General features: G+C 42.8%; 1 protein-coding gene across 3 annotated transcripts in view; it reads left to right on the top strand.

The window, feature by feature from the left end:
- The first annotated feature begins 7,312 nt into the window (after positions 1–7,312).
- The window catches only part of LOC144679206 (uncharacterized), a 58,084-nt gene continuing 44,158 nt past the window's right edge, over positions 7,313–21,238 (top strand). For 2 of the 3 annotated variants that reach the window (XM_078539632.1, XM_078539631.1), the window contains exon 1: positions 7,313–7,428. In XM_078539632.1, the coding sequence (XP_078395758.1) occupies positions 7,348–7,428 (81 nt within the window). In that variant the 5' untranslated portion in view covers positions 7,313–7,347. The remainder of the gene's footprint in view (positions 7,429–21,238) is intronic. The other variant, XM_078539633.1, reaches the window with a different exon arrangement.

Here is a 21,238-nt window from a genome sequence, read left to right as displayed (position 1 = left end):
GAGGTGCAAAGGAATCTAGGTGTTCTAGTACGAGTCACAAAAAGTTAGTATGCAGGTACAGCAAGTAATTAAGAAGGCTAATGGAATGTTATCCTTTATTATGAGAAGGATTGAACATAAAAGTAAGAATGTTATGCTTCAGTTATACAGGGCATTGGTGATACTGCACCTCGAATACTGTGTGCAACATGTAGTTGCTGTAGTTTGGTAAATAAAGTTAATTGTTTCCACTGAGAAAAGTTGCTGAAGATCAACTCTATAACAAACTGGTGACGAGGATAAATCAGATTTGGTGCTGTACCTCGCCCAGCAATTGTGAGTATCTAAATTTGTTAAAAATAAAAGAAGATATACTCATCCAAAATGCCACAGTTTGACAGAATCAATCACTTTAAGCCAGCCACAGACGATTGGTCTCAATATACAGAACGTCTTGCTTTCTTCTTTCAAGCAAACAAAATCATGGAGGAGGAAAAGAGTATTTGTCGGAGCAAGACCTACAGTTTAATTTGAAGCTTGATGGCCCCCAGGTGCCCCAGATTCGAAGACTTTCTATTGAAGTAGTCGACCTCATTAAGGGACATTTTCAACTCAAGCCCTCAGTCACAATGCAGAGGTTCAGATTCAATTTATGGAATACAGCCCCGGAGGAGACAATTGCTGCCTATATGCCGAAATTAAAACAACTAACGGAATATTATGATTTCGGTGAAACCCTGAATGACATGCTCAGAGATCGTTTAGTATGTGACGTGCATAGGAAGACACTATTCAGCAAAGGTTGCTGGCTGAAGTGAATCTTGATTTTAAGACAGCATTAGAAATAGCGCTGGTGATGGAAAGCGCTGTAAGGGATTCACAAGCCATTCAAGGCACGCAAATTGGCGCCAGTCTCCTAGTCGGGTGGGAACAATCAGCCTAAAGTGGCGTGTAAAGCCGGGACTCCGCTGCGAAGTGTGAAACAGCCCCCGCTAACTGAAAAATGAGAAGAAACAGCTTAGCAGCTAAATTGAAAAATAACTTTCATCGATGTGGAAACCATCAGTTTTCTAGCGATTGGCAATTTTAAAAAGTAGAATGTTATTTTTCTCGCAGGAGTGGACACATAATGAGATAGTATAAAGAGAGACTTAAACAGGCCTCCAAACAATAATCGAAGTCCAATGAAGTCTATAGTGTAGAAGAGCCAGAAACAACCAATTATAACATATATTCATTATTCAACATGAAAGTTGGGAAGGCAACCAATATTTGTTACAGTGCAAGTGAATGGTAAACCATTAAAAATGGATGTGGACACGGGTGCTTCTACCACTATAATAGGAGAACACACTTTCAAATATTTAAATAAAGGTGTTCAACAATTAAATTTGGAACAAACATCTGCTGAGTTGAAAACACACACAGGTGAAGAAATCCAAGTGAAAGGTATCAGCAGAGCAACTGTTCATTATGGAAACCAGTCGGCACAGCTACTCGTGATGGTATTAGAAGGTAGCGGACCAAGACTTCTAGTTCGAAATTGGTTGAGGGAAATTAACCTTGATTGGCCAGTGAGATTTCAAAAGGAAGCAGGAAGAGGTCCTGTCTTGAAAAAGGAACATGAAAAGGTACTTCAGAAAGAGCCTGGAGAGTCCAAGGACCACAACTGGATGAAAAGGGAGTGTGTAAGGATTCAATAACCTGAAGAAATGAAGACTGTCTTAAACAACGACATTGAAGAACAGTGGAAGAAAACCAAAGAGACTCTGCTGAATGACAGAGCTCAAGATGAAGTGAACAAACTTCGCAAAGAAAAGGACAACCTGTTGAAAGACCTTCACACACCACAAGGATCCCTCCGGTCAAAGTTTGTGCCTCTGAAAATTTACGAAGAGCAACAGGAAGAATTGAACACCTCTCTGAACAAACTGAAAAACCAGTTGGCAGAGAAGACACAGCGATGTTCAAGTTTTCAGGAGGAAGCCAACAGATATAAGAAGGAGACAGAAGAGTTGAAGAATCAGCTGAATGAAGCTAAAGAGGCTTTAAAAGCAAAAGTCATAAAACTTTCCAAGATGCGAGTAGATATTGAAGTCATGGGTAACCCAACTACTGAACCAAGACAAATTGAGGTTGCATCTGAGAGAAGCCTGGCCGACATCGAAGTCAAAGGAAGGCTGAGAGTAAGTTCTGTAGTAGAAAGAAGAAGACATGCAGAAAGGAGATGCAGAATTACTGATAAGGCACCAACTTTAAAAAAAAATCATACTGTGTGGGATTCAGCATTGCTCAACATCCTGATTTTGTGAATCGTTCTGGAAGTGAACAAATAGGAACCCATGATTGTGCCATTTGTTCATTTACAACTATCGGAATTACCCTCCACAAATGCTGGTCAAACACAAGTCAATCTAGCGATACAAGTACCAGTTCGCACCATTTGCTTACCCAGTTCCGGAGTTCTGGATATGCCTCTATCTTATGTCTCAATCTTTTCATCAAGGCACCATCTTCATTCAAGACTGAGCCTAATATTTCCCAATTTGAGGGGAAGGTGGAGAATAGTCAACAGAACCAAAAAGTGACTCATGATTTGCACAGTCATGAGTGAAAATTTACTGTCGGAAAAGCAGTATATGTAAAGAATTTTGGTGGAGGATCAAAGTGGTTACCTGGTAAAGTGAGTTCTGTGACCAGACTATTGTCATACCATGTAGGAGTGGAGGGCCGGATCACCCGTAAGCATGTGGATGATTTAAGAAAAAGAGAGATACCCCAACAAAATGATGCTCCCCCTGTAACCATTGCTGAATCTGTGGTTCCTGTTGAAGTTGCGCAACCAAGACAGACATGCCCAATGTCTCTGCCAGAGTCAAAGACAATGAACTGCATGTATCTATTGAGGTACCTGATGTTATTGCGGCTCCAGAGAATGTGTTTCCTACAAAAGAATGAAACCAGACCGACCCCCCAGAATCGACCTAGGCATCGGAAACGACAATGGCAATCTCAGCCCTGTCGACCCTGCAAAGTCCTCCTTACTAACATCTGGAGGCTAGTGCCAAAATTGGGAGAGCTGTCTCACAGACTAGTCAAGTAACAGCCTGACATGGTCATCCTCATGGAACCATACCATACAGATAACATCTCAGACACCACCATCATGATCCCTGGGTATGTCCTGTCCCACTGGCAGGACAGACCCAGCAGCAGTGGTGGCACAGCGGTATACAGTCAGGAGGGAGTTGCCCTGGGAGTCCTCAACATAAACTCTGGACCCCATGAAGTCTCATGGCATCAGGTCAAACATAGGCAAGGAAACCTCCTGCTGATTACCATGTATTGCCCTCCCTCAGCTGATTAATCAATGCACCTCCATGTTGAACACCACTTGGAGGAAGCACTGAGGGTGGCAAGGGCACAGAATGTACTCTGGGTGGAGGACTTCAATGTCCACCACCAAGAGTGGTTCGGTAGCACCACTACTGACTGATTTGGCCAAGTCCTAAAGGACATAGCTGCTAGACTGGGTCTGCGGCAGATGGTGAGGGAAACAACAAGAGGGAAAAACATACTTCACCTCATCCTCACCAACCTGCCTGACGCAGATACATCTGTCCATGACTGTATTGGTGGTAGCAGCACCAGGCACACCTAAAAATGAGGTGTCAACCTGGTGAAGCTGTAACACAGGGCTACTTGTGTGTCAAACAGCTTAAGCAGCAAGTGATGGACAGAGCTAAGCGATCCCATATCCAACGGATCAGATCTAAGCTCTGCAATCCTGTTGTGAATGATGGTGGACAATTAAACAACTCACAGGAGGAGGAGGGTCCACAAATATCCCCCTCCTCAATGATGGAGGAACCCAGCACATCAGTGCAAAAGATAACGCTGAAGCAGAATTGCCGAGCGGATGATCCATCTCGGCTTCCTCCAGAGGTCCCCAGCATCACAGATGCCAGTCTTCAGCCAATTCAATTCAGTCCATGTGATATCAAGAAACAGCTGAAGGCACTGGTGTTATGACCGATACAGTTGGTAAAGCGGAGTTATTTAAAAATCCAAGAGGGAAACTTTAAACAACTGTCATAATCTATAATTTTAAGTGTTATGTTTGAGATGCGACTCTAAATTCAGAAATCAGACCTTCAGTTCTTGAGGATTTACATTAAAATAATTGAAACATTTTATTAATTTGCACAGGGTAAAAAAATATATACACATGGCTACAAATTACTACTATCATAACTTTTAACAAATTCCCAAACCAATCTCCATTAAGGCAACAGCAACCCATAGACTTAACCAAACACCAGGTAAAGCATTTTCACCTTACGAGTTCAAAATGAGGTTCCTTTCACTGTGGAACCAGTTAGAGGCTTGCAGCTGCCTTTTGATCTCACATTGCCTCCACCTGCACACCCGAAAACTGCTGAAGTTATACCTACCACCACTGATTAAATTCAAATTCTCATTGCCTCACCAATGAAACCCCTTTCATGGTACCAATTTTATTAGTAATATAAACATATTGCTGGGTAGCTGCTAGAAAGGCATCAAGTTTTCACCCCACTTCTTGAATGCTCTATTCAAAAAATGCAAATGCACGCTATCCCTCTTACATATCAAAACTAGTACATATCAAAGCATCCAGGCTAGCTGGCTTTAATCCAATTAAGACATACCCACAGACTAAACTTCTATTTTAAAAGAAAAATATTTTCCAAAATATTATGTACATTAATAGCTTCGTGACAACTGGATACTGCAAAGGCTATGGGCCCTGACAATATTCTGGCAACAGTACTGAAGACTTCAGCCCCAGAACTTGCCGCGCCCCTAGCCAAGATGTTCCAGTACAGATACAACACTGGCATCTACCCGGCTATGTGGAAAATTGCCCAGGTATGTCCTGTACGCAAAAAGCAGGACAAATCCATCCTGGCCAATTACCACCCCATCAGTCTACTCTTGATCATCAGTAAAGTAATGGAAGGGGTCATCAACAGTACTGTCAAACGGCACTCGCTTAGCAATAACCTGCTCACTGATGTCCAGTTCGGGTTCCGCCAGGGCCACTCAGCTCCTGACCTCATTACAACCTTGGTTCAAACATGGACAAAAGCGCTGAACTCCCAAGGTGAGGTGAGAGTGACTGCCCTTGACACCAAGGCAGCATTTGAATGAGTGTGGCATCAAGGAGCCCTAGCAAAACAGGTGTCAATGGGAATCAGGGGAAAAACCCTCCGCTGGTTGGAGTCAAACCTAGCACAAAGGAAGATGGTTGTGGTTGTTGGAGGTCAATCATCTTGTCCTGGGACATCGCTGCAGGAGTTCCTCAGGGTAGTGTCCTCGGCCCAACCATCTTCAGCTGCTTCATCAATGACCTTCCTTCCATCATAAGGTCAGAAGTGGGGATGTTCATTGCTGATTGCACAATGTTCAGCACCATTCGTGACTCCTCAGATACTGAAGCAGTCCATGTCTAAATGCAGCAAGACCTGGACAATATCCAGGCTTGGGCTGACAAGTGGCAAGCAACATTCACACCAGACAAGTGTCAGGCAATGACCATCGCCAACAAGAGAAAGTCTAACCATCGCCCCTTGACGTTCAATGGCATTGCCATCACTGAATCCCCCATTATCAATATCCTGGGGATTACCATTGACCAGAAACTGAACTGGACTAGCCATATAAACACTGTGGTTACAAGAGCAGGTCAGAGGCTAGGAATCGTGCAATGAGTAACTCACCTCCTGACTGTGTCCATCCCTAGCTGTCCTTGAGAAGGTGGTGGTGAGTTGCCTTCTTGAACCGCTGCAGTCCCTGTGGTGTAGGTACGCCCACAGTGCTGTTAGGAAGGGAGTTCCAGGATTTTGACCCAGTGACAGTGGAGGAACGGCGATATATTTCCAAAGCAGGATGGTGAGTGACTTGGAGGGGAATTTCCAGGTGGTGGTGTTTGCACTGATTGAGCGTAGTTCCTACCAGATGTGACTCTAGGACATAAAGCCACCCCAAATTTGCAAATGTTAGTAAATTGATCAAAGCCTGTCCATCAACTACAAGGCACAAGTCAGGAGTATGATGGAATACTCTCCACTTGCTTGGATGAGTGCACCATGAGTCCAGGACAAAGCAGCTCACTTGATTGACACCACATCCACAAACTTTCACCCCCTCCACCACCAACGCACAGTAGCAGTAAGATGCACTGCAGGAATTCATCAAGGCTCCTTTGACAGCACCTTCCAAACCCAAACCACTACCATCTAGCAGGACAAGGGCAGCAGATAGATAGGAACACCACCATCTGGAAGTTCCCCTCCAAGTCACTCACCATCCTGACTTGGAAATATATCGCCGTTCCTCCACTGTCACTGGGTCAAAATCCTGGAACTCCCTTCCTAACAGCAGTGTGGGTGTACCTACACCACAGGGACTGCAGCGGTTCAAGAAGGCAGCTCACCACCACCTTCTCAAGGACAGCTAGGGATGGACAACAAATGCTGGCCCAGCCAGCGAAACCCACATCCCGTGAATGAATAAAAAAACAGAAAATGGCCTCTGAGCAATTTATTAAAATATTATACTGTTTCAGGCACTTAAATGACACCTAATTCAAGTTCATGGTTCAGTTAGAGAATTAATGCTTCTCCTTTTCTGACTTTCTATATTTGGACAAGAACCCACAATTTAAAACACAGATTGAAAACCAGGCTCTGAGGTATAAACCAGAGCAAGTCACTCCTCACAGAGCCCACTCAGTAACACACAGTTAACACTTGCCTTGCATGTTACCAGTAACCTCTCACAGAGAGACAAAGAAGGGGCAGGAAAAGGGAAAAGATTTAGGGGAAAAGAGACCCAGAAAGATAAGAGGAATGGGAGGGGAGTAAATAGATGGAGAGAGGCGAGGGTTGGTTGGAGCAAGTGGGTTATATATTTAAACGTCCAACAAAGAAAATGAGACATTAAGATAGATTTGAGAATAAACAAATACTATGCTGTGGACAGGTTTAAGAAAACATTTTTAAAAAGGAACCACTGCCGTTAACGTGTGATGGAGCAATGTGCCTATAAGAAGGTGAGAGGCTTATCTCAAGGGAGCACATTGCTGGTGGGCAGTTTATTATGTCAGTGTCATGTTACTGGCGGGGATACTTCCTCAAACTCTCGCAGTTAAAGTTCTTCCAAAGCTGTGAGGTAACACACTCAGCACTGATGTGTGTGTCTACTGCGGGGAGTGTATCAGCAGCACAAGGACCTTAAAGACAGTCGATCCCCTTGCTCTGTGAAGCACTGGATGAGGAGGGGGGGGTTCTGCTAAATTGTTCCCTTGCACATTGGTCGCCCTCAATGGAGCCCAGTTTGTCAGCGTCTCGCATTCTTCAGAAGTGGACTGGGATTCTCTTCTGCGTCTCTGCTTTCGCCGCACATGTAAGTTGTCTGTTGGATCTTTATCCGCAGTCTTCTCTGCACGCTTGGGCAAGAGTTATGAGCAATGAGCTGTAGCTTGCCTCTCCAACACTCCTCTGCCCACTCTCTCGCCTGCTCGCAAGTTACTTAACTTGCGCCAAATCTGCAATCGCACTTTTAACATGTAGAAAAAAAAAGTTTTCCCAAACTATTGACTAAATAACTGCTGCATGTATCACTTGCAACCGCGCCCTGTGTAATTGAATATGCGAGGGCTAATCTCCAAGTGAGTGAATAAATGACTTGGAATTATTATTCGCCCACTTCCTTTATTCAAAGGAACACATTTTAAGGAAAAGAAAGGATGTGGCCAAAAACATGACTTACAGGTAAAGATCATTCAGATCTTACTGATTTCCTTCCAAATTTAGTGGGGGGCGAGGTGAGTTGTTGGGAGTTAAGCTAAAATGAGGTCTGGTATCAGGACCCACAGTGGACTCTCCTACTGCGTTGCTAACATCATGAATATGATGCATTTGGACGCCACTCTTTCACAGGGGCAAAATCTAGGGCCAGGCAATTGGATTTTTCCTGGATTTTCTTTCAATCACTGCTAAGAGAAATCTGTTATTCCATACTTTTCTTTCTTAATGGCATGTGGGTGTCACTGGCAAGGTCAGCATTTGTTGCCTATCCCTAATTCCCCTTGAACTGAGTGGCTTGCCAGGCCATTTCAGAGGGCAGTTAAGAATCAACCATTTTGCTGCGGAGTCTCATGTAGGCCAGACCAGGCATGTCAGCAGATTTCCTTTCTCGTTTCTGTGACACTCGATAATAGTTTCACGGTCACCGTTACTGAGACTAGCTTTTTTAAAAATAATGAATGGATTCCACATCTTCCGATCCAAGATCATTTCTTGCTATCGTACTTATTCCATCGCATACTAACAAAGCTACCCCACCACCCTTTCCTTCCTGCCTGTCCTTTCAAAAAGTCACATATCCCTGAATATTTAGTTCCCAGCTTTGCTCTCCTTGTAACCGTTCCCTTTTATATTAGTTGCCAGTCTCTTTTCATAATCTCCCTTGACTTCCCTTATTTGTTTTTTCACCTTGCCTCTGATCCATCTGTATTCAGCTTGGTTCTCAATTGTATTTTCTGCCTGACATCTGTCATAAGCACATTTTTTCTTCATTATCTTAATTTCTATCTCTTTTGTCGTCCAGGGAGCTCTGAATTTGTTTGCCCTACCTTTCCCTTTTGAGGGAATTACCTTGACTATGCCTGAATTGTCTCTTCTTTGAAGGTAGCCTGTTGATCAGTTTTTCCTGCCAATCTTTGACTCCAATTTATTCAGTCCAGATCTGTTCTTATCCCATTCAAGTTGGATTTCCCCCAGTCAGTTCTTTTTACTCTGGACTGTTCTTTGTCCTTTTCCATCATCAGCCCAAACCTTACGATGCAATGATCGCTGTCCCCTAAATGTTCTCCTACTGACATTCGATCCACATGGTACACCTCATTCCCAAGAACCAGGTCTAGCAGTGCCTCCTTTTAATCATTGGACTAGAAACATACTGCTGTAGAAAATTCTCCTGAACACACTCAAGGAACTCTTGCCCATCTCTGCCCTTTACACGACTATTATCCTAGTCTATGTTCAGATAATTAAAGTCCCCCATTATAACCACTCTATAATTTTTTGCACCTCTCTGTAAATTTCCTTGCAAATTTGTTCTTTGACATCCTTCCCTCTAGTTGGTGGCTTCTCGACTTCACCAGGCAATTTAAGCACACCTTTTCTGTTCCTTGGCTCCAACCAAATAGTTTCTGTCCTTGACCCCTCTAGGACATCCTCTTTATCCAGTGCTGCCATACTCTCCTTAATCAATACTGCTACCCCCCTCTCTTTCTACCTTTCCTGAACACCTTGCATCCAGGAATATTTAATACCCAGCCTGCTGAGTTTTTCCAGCATTTTCTGTTTTTATATCATATTTCCAAATGGCAATCTGCGCCTGTAACTGACCAATCTTATTTCACACTTTGTGCATTCACATACATGCACAACAGCCCTGACTTAGACATTATTACTTTTTCCTTTACTCTGACCCCACCTATTAACTTACCAGTCCCTATTCTAGTACTACCTTACTCTCCCAGTACACTGTGCACCTTGGTATTTTTCTCTGATATTATCTCCTGGTTCTCACAACCCTACCAAGATTGTCAGCTTTTAGTTTTGTGCTCAAACCCAGGAGTGGGACTTTAACTTGTGACTCAGAGGTAAGGATACTACCAACTGAGCCACAGCAATGAGCCAACAGTGTCCACAGTAAAGGAGACCATTGACACCAATGGAGATCCATCAAGATTTGCAGTTCTTGATGATACAGTCACAACTGCTACTCCCACAACTAGGGCAGTACTAAAGCAGCACTTAGCTGTGGGGGGCATAGTGGACCAACACAAAGAAGTTCATGACACGTAAGGGAAAAGACACCAACAAAATACAAAAGAACACATACACAATATACGTTGAAATAATACATTTTATTCACTTTTAATATAATTGTTCCATGGTGCGGAAACATGTGCTAAATTTCTAGATGTGAAGTTAACAGAATGAATGGCATTCCAAGTCAAGTGCAAATACGTAAAGCAGAAGTAGATCTATCGCTGTAAGCTTGTCCAATAGAAAATTATAGTGAGAATTGGGCAGGGAATGGGGTGAGTGAAATTCTCTCCACTGGCAGAAGACACACCTGGCGCAAAGAAAGATTGGTCATTGAGGGCCAATCATTGCAACCCAGGACACCATTGCAGAAATTCCTCAGGATTGTGTCTTAGGCCCAACTCTCCTCAGCTATTTCATCAATTATTTTCCCTCCATCTTGTTTGCTGGTGATGATACCATGTTCAGCTTCATGGTTATTTCTTCAGATTAGAGGCTGGGCATTCTTCAGTGAGTCACTCACCTCCTGACTCCCCAAAACCACTCTACCATCTACAGCAACAACGTTTACATAGTACCTTTAATGTAGTAAGAAGTCCCAATGCGTTACAAGGCACAAGTGAGGAGTGTGTTGAAATACTCCACACTTACCTGGATGAGTGTAGCTCCAACAACACTCAAGAAGCTCAACACCATTCAGGACAAAGCAGCCCACTTGATTGGCACCCCACCCACCACCTTAAAATTTACTCCCTCCTCCACTGGGACAGAGTGGCAGCAGTGTGTAATGTCTGCGGGATGCACTATAGTAACATCCCAAGGATCCTTTGGCAGCACCTCCCAAAGCCACAGCCTCTACCAGCTAAAAGTTCAAGGACAGCGGGTGCATGAGAACACCATCACACCCCAGTTCCCCTCCAAGTCACATTATACCCTGATTTGGAAACATATCACTGCTCTTTAATCGTCGCTAGGTGGAAATCCTGTAACTTCCTACCTAATAGCACTGTGGAAGTGCTTTCACTAGGCAGGCTGCAAACCATTCAAGAAGGTGGCTCACCATCACCTTCTCCAAGGCAAAAAGGGGTGGGCAATAAATGTTGGCCTTGCCAGTGATGCTCACATCCCAAGATTGAAAGGTTTTACATTTCAGAGTTCGATGGAAATGTTAGGAAATGAGCTCTTCAAACATCTGCCCCTTGCCTGCCAAATGTCCAAAGTATGACAATAACTTTCCAAATATTTGTTCAGTGAGGACCTGGTTCACTGGCTGTGGATGTTCTGGGCAGGGTTAAAGGAGTTGTGCAGAAGTGTCATCAGCTATGGTTGCAGCAGATAACCTTTAGGGTAAATTTCACTAGTCTCCATTCCCATTAAGGAGTTTTGCTTGATGGGAGGCAGGATTGGAGGAGCAGATGGAAAGATCAGGCACCTGATTTGGGATACTCTTGACTTTCTGATGATTAGTTTAATGTAAATAACTGAAAGGTTAAAGGTGCTGAAGCAGTTGAGTTGATCTCCACACTTTAATTCTCCATTAAGCAAGACTCTGTACGAGAAGTCGAGACTCATATAAATTTGGTCCAAATATCTTGCCGAATCAGTAATCTGCCTGTTCTCCTCCTTCAGAAATTTATGTCACATGTAACCCTCACAGGAAGGAAGTATTACCATGTTATTTTCTGCTGCTGGCCACATACATTTGCATATTTTTACAATAATGACCTTTCTTATTTTGGTATGCACAGTGGTAATTTCCACATGAGTGGCTACTGGCTTAGTGTCAGTGAATTCTCCCCGGTTTGGGGGGGGGGGGGGGGGGGAGTGGAGGGTGGGTGGGGGTGTGTGGGTGCGGAGCGTGGGGGGGGTGGGTGCGGAGGGTGGGGGGAGGGTGTGGGGGTGGAGGGTGGGGGTGGGGTGGGGGGGGTGGGGGATGTGTGTTGGGGGGGGTGCAGTTTCATCACCCCAGGTCTGGGTCTATGGTAGACTAATTAATAGAGATTGATTGATTGCTATGATTAGCAAACAATTCCATTATCGTTGAATCAAGTGATTACCAGGATGGTAGAAGGCAAATTAGATGGTCCTTGGTCCTTTCCTCAATCTGGCAATCCTTATGTTCCTACAGCTGTGCTTTGCTCCCAAAGTCCAATTGCTTGGCACCACTCATTGTCGAGGTCCACACATGATTGTTTCCTGTCCCTAGATGAGATTCAGTCTGAATCACATTGTCTGAAGTCAATTAATTCAGTACAGGGTTATTTCCACTTGCTGAACTATGTCCCACCAAGAGTCAGTCCCTTCAGGAGAGAAAAGGAAATTAGTTGGGGGTAGAACAGGCTGACAGTCTATTGTGCACACAATTATGGTTACAGTAGCTCATTATATTTACATCCATGTATTTGAAGAGGATTAATCTGCAGGGTTATGGGGAAAAAGCATGGGTGTGTGACTAAATTGGACAACTCTTTGAAAACTATGATGGGCCAAATGGCCTCCTCCTGTGCTGTAAGATTCTCTGATTCTATCTCGGGTTTCATAGCAACTAATTCAGAAATTATTTCTATGAATCTTCTCAAAAGCCAAAAGGGCTTCTTTTTTGTTCATGTTTTAGTTATAAATGGTTTTGAATCACTTCCCATATATCTGCTACAATTCAGTATGCTCCAGAGTTTAAGGATGGGTCAGTGGTTCAGAGTTAATTGGTGCCCTTTCTTTTGAGTAGTTGTTTCACTTTTCTGTCTGTTTTCTCAAACCAGTAGAAATGCTGCTTACAATACAAAATCATTTACTTCATTTTTGTTCCAGTTACTTCATTAGGGTTGTAGTCCCTGAAATTTATTAAGTTAAAGCAGGATTTGATTGAAGTTTTCAAGCTATTAAGTGGAACAGATAGTTTCTCTCGATCCATCCTATTTCCACTGATTTGGGAGTCTATGACTAGGAGGCACCGTCTAAAATTTAGAGCCAGATCTTTCAGGAATCAAATTAGGAAACATTACTTCACATAAAGGGTGGTAGAAGTTTGGAACTCTCCTACACATGACAATTGATGCTAGATTGGTTGTTAATTTTAAAACCGAGATTAGTAGAGAGTTAGGTCACAGATCAGCCATGATATCTCATTGTTAGTCAGAAAAAGGCTCAAGGGACTGAATGATATTCTCCTGTTCCTTGGTTCTTTATAAAAGAGTGAAAATATTAGACATTCTAGAAGTACTGCAGCATTTCACTGGAGAAAAAAGTGTGAAATCTGACCTGTTTGTCAGATTGGGCTCACCAGATTTGCCTCTAATTGGAATGTCTGGTGACCGTGCAGGACAAATTGTATCTGGTCTACCAAACATCACTTTGGGATAACCAAGAATGTCAATTTCCTTGCTTTATTTCCTCACTCAATGAAACAAAAGGATAGTGAAAGAAACAGGGTGAATTAAAGTCCAATTAAAGATAGAAAGAGAAATGGAGAAGAAAAGAGTCGACTAAGAGAGAGAGAGAAAAAGTGACAGAAAGGAAAAGTTAAAAATGTTTAAGAAGAAGACATTGTAACCAAGTTGTGTTTGAAAATTCTTTTTTTGGTCCTTGACAATTTAATGAATGAATGGCAGGGTAGATGCATGAAATGTACAAACGTTCTTGAACCAGTGTGACCATCATCGTCAAGAACAGTGGAACTGTTTTCATAGGAACACAGGAGTGACTAAATGAGAAGAAAACCAAGGTCCATTTAGTTCACCTTCTCCCAACCTGGTAGTCACATGATGCAGTGATAATGGAGTTGTTGACAAATCACAGCAATCAATCTCTTATGAATGAGTCTACAACAGACGCTGACATGAGGTGAGGAATACCCCCAGTGGTGGAGAGCTTTGGGAACTGTAGGTTCAAAGTCACCTGTTCCTCACAAACACAATACACTCATCATACATCATGTCTCACATTACTCAGGTACCATATCCCAAGAGTTTTATTTTCGAAAAGAAATCTCTCTAAATTGCATTTCTGAGCATCAAAACAACATTGCACCCTGAATTAACATAGGAGTGGGAGTAGGCCATTAAGCTTGCTCCACTATTCAATTAGATCATGGCTGATCATCTACCTCAACGCCACTTTCCTGTGCTATCCCCATATCCCTTGATGTATAGGAAGAGGCTTTGAGTACAAGATTAAAGATGCTTTTTTCTTTCATGGGCTGTGGGCATCCCTGGCAAAGCCTGCATTTGTTGCCCATCCCCCTTGAACTGAACATTTCAGAGGCCAGTTAAGAGTCACATGTGGACCAGACATTTCCTAAAGGGCATTAGTAAACCAGATGGGAGTTTACAACAATCAATGGTGGTTATGGTCACCATTACAGAGTCTAGCTTTCAATTCCAGATTTTATTTATTGAATATAAATTCCATAAACTGCTGTGGTGGGATTTGAACCCATGTCCCTAGCACATTAGCCTGGGCCTCTGGATTACTATCCTCATGACATTACCACCATGCCACCATTGCTTTATATTACTGCCTCCCGACATTAAAAGAAGTGTAGTTGACAGGAATGGCACAGTGATACTATCAAGATAGATACACAATTTGGAATAATAGAATGTTTACAACATAGAACGGGCCATTCAGCCCACTAAGCACATGCCAGTTTATTTCAATTTTATTTGTTTCAATGTGAAAGCTCATGGTGAGGTTGCAACTCTTTCGTTGCTTGGGAAATTTGTGGAGAATTGGAACTCCTGGTGCATCTCATCTTCACCACAAATTGCTAGATTGTTTATGAACTAATAATGCCAAATGCCATGAGCTCACCGTTAATTTTCCAGAAATTTCTGCGCCTACATACCTGGGAAGGCAAGAACAGATTTAAAACAAAATCCAGATTCAAGTCGCATAGAAAATAATACAAGGTGCAACAATGTTTGGACTGTGCGCAATGGAGATGTGTTGATAATATTAATGCACATGAAGGGGTGAATTTCCATTTTTGCCACTGGGCTGAAAGTGAACGTTAATTAATCAACCACCTGGCTTGTCCTCCAATGATTGGAAACGAAAATCAGGGAAGATGCAAAATGAGTGGTCGATCCACTATCGCCTATTGTCTGCCCAACTGTTTCATCCCTATGGTATTGAAAGGCCAGTGGTAGTATGGATATGGAGCTGAACAGCCAAAGGGAAACAACAACAACTACTTATTTGTTTCGTACCTTTAACCAATAACATCCCAAGGCGCTTCACAAATGCATTATAGAGCAAGATTGGACACTGAGCCGTATGAGGCGATATTGGAACAGATGGTCAAAAGCTTGGTCAAAATGTAGGTTTCAAGGAGCGCCTTAAATGAAGAAAGCAAGATAGAGAATTGGAGAGGTTTAAGGAGGGAATTCCAGGGCTTAGTGGCAAGGCAGCTGAAGGCATGACTGTCAATGGTGGAGCCATTAAAATCAAGGATTCACAAGAGGCCAGAATTAGCGGAGTGCAGATATCTTGAAGGGTTGAGGGGCTGGAGGAGATTAGAGGCAGGCGAGGCCATGGAGGGATTTAAAACAAGGGTAAGAATTTTAAGATCAAGGCATTGCTTGACCGGGAGCCATGGAAGGTCAGCGAGCACAGGGATGATAAGTGAACGGGATTTGGTGTGAGTTAAGACGCAGGCAGCAGAGTTTTATTAGGATAACCTCAAGTTTACGGATGATAGAATGTGGGAGGCCAGCAGGAGTGTATTGGAATAGTCGACTCTGGAGTTTTTGGAGACTTTGCATAGATTTTGGAGATTGTGTATAGAATATGCAGGGCTTGGCTATAATCACACTACATTAACCTTCCCCACCCACAACCTGCTGTATGTCAGCAACAAATCTGCTTATCTCATGTTCCTTATGGGCTGTAACTTAAAACCTGATGATCTCAATACTGAACTTTATTTTTTTAATTTTCTAAAGAAAATCATGCTTTGCTTTCAGATAATTCTAAGTTGTGCATGATCAAGAATGAACATCAAGCTGCCTGTTAGTAAAAAATGGACAGCTGATCATTTATGACATACTACTTAGTCATGTAGTAGTATGACTAAGTCTGAATTTGGGCATGAATTTGGGAGATGACAACACATTCAAAGGCTTTGGAGAAGAAAGGGAAGTTGGAGATGGGGGTGGTAGTTTGCAAGGGCAGAGAGGTTTTTTTTTGAGGAGAGGGGTGATGTTGGCAGGTTTGAAGGAGAGATGAAGCCTGAGGTAAGAGAAGCTAACATGGAAGCCAGAAGCAATGATGGATGAGCAGTTTAGAGGGGAGAGGGTCTAAAGTGCAGGAGGTGGGTCTCATGAACAAGTTGAGCTTGGAAAGGACATGAGGAGAGATAGTAAAGAAACTAGAAAAAGATAAGTAAAACAACAAGGAAAAGGGAATTCTTAAAGGAAGTTTGACCCTGTGGCTTAGGGGAAGGGAGGAATGCAACAGAGTCAGCTGAGTGGATGGCCGCAATCTTTGTAACAAAAACGACCATGAAGGGAGAGATTAGGAGCCTATTGCTATCTGGGAGGTTGTGAGTTTATGTCCTAACAGAAGCAGTTACCTAGAATTACAGGTACAGAAACAGAAGCATTCAACCCAACCATTCCATGTCTATGTTTAGGCAAAGGCAGAAGCAGAATTTTTAATGGATTTTAAAAGGGAAGTGAACAAATATTTCAAAGAAATTAAAAGGCAAGTGCAGGGGAGTAGACTAAGCGGATAACTTAGACAGTCGCCACAGCAAAATGGAACTGAGTGGCTTCCTGTTGTATTGGGAGTGTCTACAATTCTCTGCCCAATAGTTGTGAAGTCTTTTTAAGCTTATCAGTTCCCAGTTCACACCCAGACATTTCTATTGCCAAAGATTACAACTTCTAAAGAACAAGCTGAGCTTTCACTGCACGGATTCACCTGATCCACTCCTGGGGCAGAATTTTACGACCCTGTTTTGGTGGGGACGGAGCTGTAAAATGCCACGAGACATTCTAAACCCCGTTAACTTCAGCGGGAACGTAAAATCCCGCTGTTGTAAAATTCTGCCCCTGGAGTCATAGCTGATGAATTATTTTAGCCCATTGATGGGCATACTTGCGCCATGAGTTTAAGGTGTAAGGGGTAAATTTTCTAACCTCACAATCTTGCCTATCGCTAGTGCACTCAAGGCAAAAAAATAAGACACGCGGAATGAAAACTTTTCTAACTATCAGTTTCACCTGAAGCTCCATTAGCTGCTGAGGATCTGTATTGTAAGCAGCACAATCAGAAAATGACTCCTGTAGCTTTAGACAGGATTGCGAAATCCTTTACGATTCTCATTACGTTACCACACTTCTTCACTTCCGCACATTGTCACTAGAAAGTTTTTTTCTCTGTATTGCCTGGAACTTAGAATTCTCATCCTTGTGCTCAAATCCCGCCATGGTCTCACCCTTGCATATCTCTACAACTTCTTCAAGCTCTACAATCTCCAAGGTCTCTGCCTTTCCCGAATTCTGACCCCTTGTACCTCCTCAGTTTCCTTTGCTCCCACCATGCCTTCAGTTGTCTAGGGCCTAAGCATCCTGGGACATTCTGCTACGTTAACGACACTATATAAATGCAAGTTGTTGTTGTGGACTTGGCGTTGTAGATATTATGCGCCAGTAGACTCCAATATCTTTGACCCTTAAGAGGGAAGTGTTAAGCTGCCAAAAATTTCCAATTCGCATGATTTCAATGTAGTGATTGGTTACTTTTAACCTTCTGCAATTTAAGAATATGGGATAGTGTTAATTATACTATACGATCAAATGTTCATGGCTTTTATTCTATTGTTTGGTGCTTTGCCTATTATGCCAAATTTTTGGCGGCTTAACACTTCCCTCTTAAGGGTCAGCATTCTATGCATTACAAAGCGAACTGACACTTGGTTAACAAAAAAAAAGTCAGGCACCTGGGATTGTACCAACTCTTGCCAAAATTATCCCTGGGATTTCCACAGTTCCGTCTCAAGTATCTGGCCTCGCCTCCGGTCCTGTCTTGAGTGGAATTATTTTCATCTGGGGCATGTAATGCTATCCAGATTGACACAGAACATTTCTGTAGCCCTGAGAGTTTCGGTAGGGTGGTAGTTGAGATCCCATATAAAATGTTATCCTGTTACACTTTGGAGCCAACAGGTAGTAATTACACTTTCCCTCTGCAACCTGGTATAACTTAATAACGTGATCATGAACGGCTGCTATTTGCAAAATGGTTCCTCTGTTGTTCACTTGTGCTACATCTTAAAACCTTAGAGAACACCTTTGTGATCAGAAACTATACTGTACTCTTACACCAAAATTGCTGGTGTTTCTTTGCTGAGAGCATGGATCAGCGTCATTAAAGCATAAGAAATAGGAGCAGGAGTAGGCCATTTGGCCCCTCAAGCCTGCTCCACCCTTTGATGACCGATCTGACTGTGGCTTAACTCCACTGTCCTTCCTCTCTCTCCCCCCCACCGCCCCCCCCAAAACCTTTTAGTCCCTGTCTAACCCAGTCTTGAATATATTCTCTGACTCAGCCTCCACTGCTCTCTAGGGTAGAGATTTCCAAAGACTAACGACCCACCGAGAGAAGAAATTTCTCCTCACCTCTGCCTTAATTAAGAGACCCCTTATTTTGAAACTGCCCCCTAATTCTAGATACCCCTACGAGGGGAAACATCATATTCTCAGCATGTACTCATCAAGCCCCCTCAGAATCTTATAGGTTTCAATAAGATCACCTCTCGTTCTTCTAAATTCTAATCGGCCCAACCCGTTCAACCTTTTCTCATAAGGCAATCCCTTCATGCCAGGAATCAGTTTAGTGAACTTTCTCTGAACTGCCTCCAATGCATGTATATCCCTCAAATAAAGTGACCAAAACTGTACTCCATACTGTAAGTTGTAGCATGACAGTTGGCAGCGAACACCAATTAGCTCTGCTCCAGTCTCTCGATTTTTGGGTCTCATCCTTTGAAAGAATTTTAAAAATCCCTGATTTTATTTGCTCTATGATTTGTGGCCAGCTGCCTGGGTCCTAAGCTCTGGAATTCAGACCTGATCCTCTCCACCTTTCTACCTCACTTTCTTCCTTTAAGACACTCCTTGCCCACCTTTTGGCCACTTGCTCTGATATCTCCTTGATGGTCAAATATTATTTTATCATTGCTGCTCTGAAGCTGTGTGAGATGTTTTATTATATTGACAGTGCTATATAGGTACAAGTTGTTGCTTAAATATTTGAAACATGGATTTATCAAGAATTGGATTTGATTTAGGAAGCATTGAACATGAGAAAACATGAGGCTGCTACATTCTCAGAAAAGGCTCCAGTCTCTGGCAAAAGATTAATAAACATCTCATATGCACAGTGCACAGATTGACTTGAGTCTTTATGTTTATGCAATATATACCTTGCATATACAGCACAGTATCTAGAGCATTGAGTATCATAAAGGAAGTGCAATGTAATTAGTAACCTTTGTGGCGATCCAGAGAACAAGAATTCATCCAAGCAAACTTAATTTGAGATTAAGGTTGAAGTTGCTGAGTGTAGGTGTGGCAATGTTGTGAGTGGGTTGTAGCTTTTGGGTTAAGGGTCAGATTTTTTTTTTTGTATTCTGTTATCCATTGCTGTATCTCCATTTGTTCAGTTGAATATTTCCCACATGGTTTATTTTTCCATCAAGATAAATTTTATCTTAAGTAGTTGCTTGACTTGATGGGCCCTCATAGGATTCAAAATTCAGGTCTTCAAAATCTGAAGCAAACTCACTGAGTGAGCAGGGGACATTTTGGATATATTTTTGTTGTAGGGGACAGCCAAGGAGTTGGATGCATAACTGCCCCTGGGGCATCAGAGCTGAATGGAGAGAGAATGAGTGTGCGATAACCTGTATTTGTGGAGTGCCACAGATCATCTTTGAAGATTAAGGAACATTTTTCCCCTCGAAATTTGCCATTCGTAAAAGCGTCATCCCATTGGCTAGATTACTAGAAAAGTTAATATGTAAATATCTGCTTTGTCAGTCCCATTTCTCATATGGAATTTCCCTTTTTATTCAAGAGGCCTTGGCATACACACAACACACACACACATGTATATATATCTCGGTAATCCTGACTGCTAGATTAATCACCCTGCCAAATAAACAGGAACTCCTTACAGGTGAAAGAACAAATTCAAAGGCAAACACTTTTAACAGTTTAAAACTTACTCAGTTAACAATTCTTTTTTTTCTGGAGACCTGGCCCTGTGATTTAATCTTTGGATCTCCAGCAATCATTTCACAGCCCAGGGACATAACTGTAGGCAGAGAGAGAGAGGGGAACTGATTGCAGTTACAGGAGGAGAAAAATCAATGTCGCTGGAGTATTTGCTCCCCTTCGATATTTCACAGTTTTCATATTGAATCAGTGGCCAAGGGCTTTCTTTATCAATCTAACGTTTTCTTCAACTGGAGGAGAAGTGGAAAATTTTCCCCGATGCCAAACAGGACTGATTCCGCCTTACAGTCATTACTTGTTGAGAAGGTCTTGAGTGAGGAGACTGGGCCTGTATTCTCTAGAATTTAGAAGCATAAAAGGTGATCTCATTGAAACTTACAACATTCTTAAGGGGCTAGACAGGATAGATGCAGGAAGGACGTTTCACTTGGATGGGGGATCTAGAACTAGGGGGATACAGTCTCAGGATAAGGGGCAGGCCATATAGGACTGAGATGAGGAGGAATTTCTTCACTCAGGCGGTGATGAATCATTGGAATTTTCTACCCCTGATGGCTGTTGAGGCTCAGTCATCGAGTATGTTCAAGACAGAGATCGATAGATTTCTAGATACTAATGACATCAAGGGATATGGGGATAGTGCGGGAAAATAGTGTTGAGGTAGAAGATCAACTATGATCTAATTGAATGACAGAACAGACTCAAGGGGCTGAATGGCCTACTCCTGCTCCGATGTTCCTATGTCTTTTTGACAGACTTATTAGGGGTATGTGTTTTGTTTTTTCAATGCAGTTGGATCCCTGACAACTTCTGTATCATATTGACCTGATAGGTATATGGATTGGAATTTTATGGCTTTGCCCCTTCCCCAGCCTAAAAGTTGGGGTGGGGGTAGTGCGATTTCCCCCCTCCACTTTGTTGGGTCACCCCAAGCCAATTTTATGTCTGTTGGGGCCATTGATTGGCTCAGGGTGAGATTTCCACCCCTGGCTGGGAGAATGTCCCGCCTCCAAGAACTGCCAACCAATCAGCTAGACCTAGCAGCATCACAGGGAGTGGTGGCCCCAGCTGGGACTGCAGGCAGTCCCCAATGAATGGCCTCGATAGAACAAGATCAGAAGGTAAATTAAGGTC

This window comes from Cetorhinus maximus, chromosome 3, assembly GCF_964194155.1.
Source record: "Cetorhinus maximus chromosome 3, sCetMax3.hap1.1, whole genome shotgun sequence".
Lineage (NCBI taxonomy): Eukaryota > Metazoa > Chordata > Chondrichthyes > Lamniformes > Cetorhinidae > Cetorhinus > Cetorhinus maximus.
This window is presented reverse-complemented; position numbering and strand designations above follow the sequence as displayed.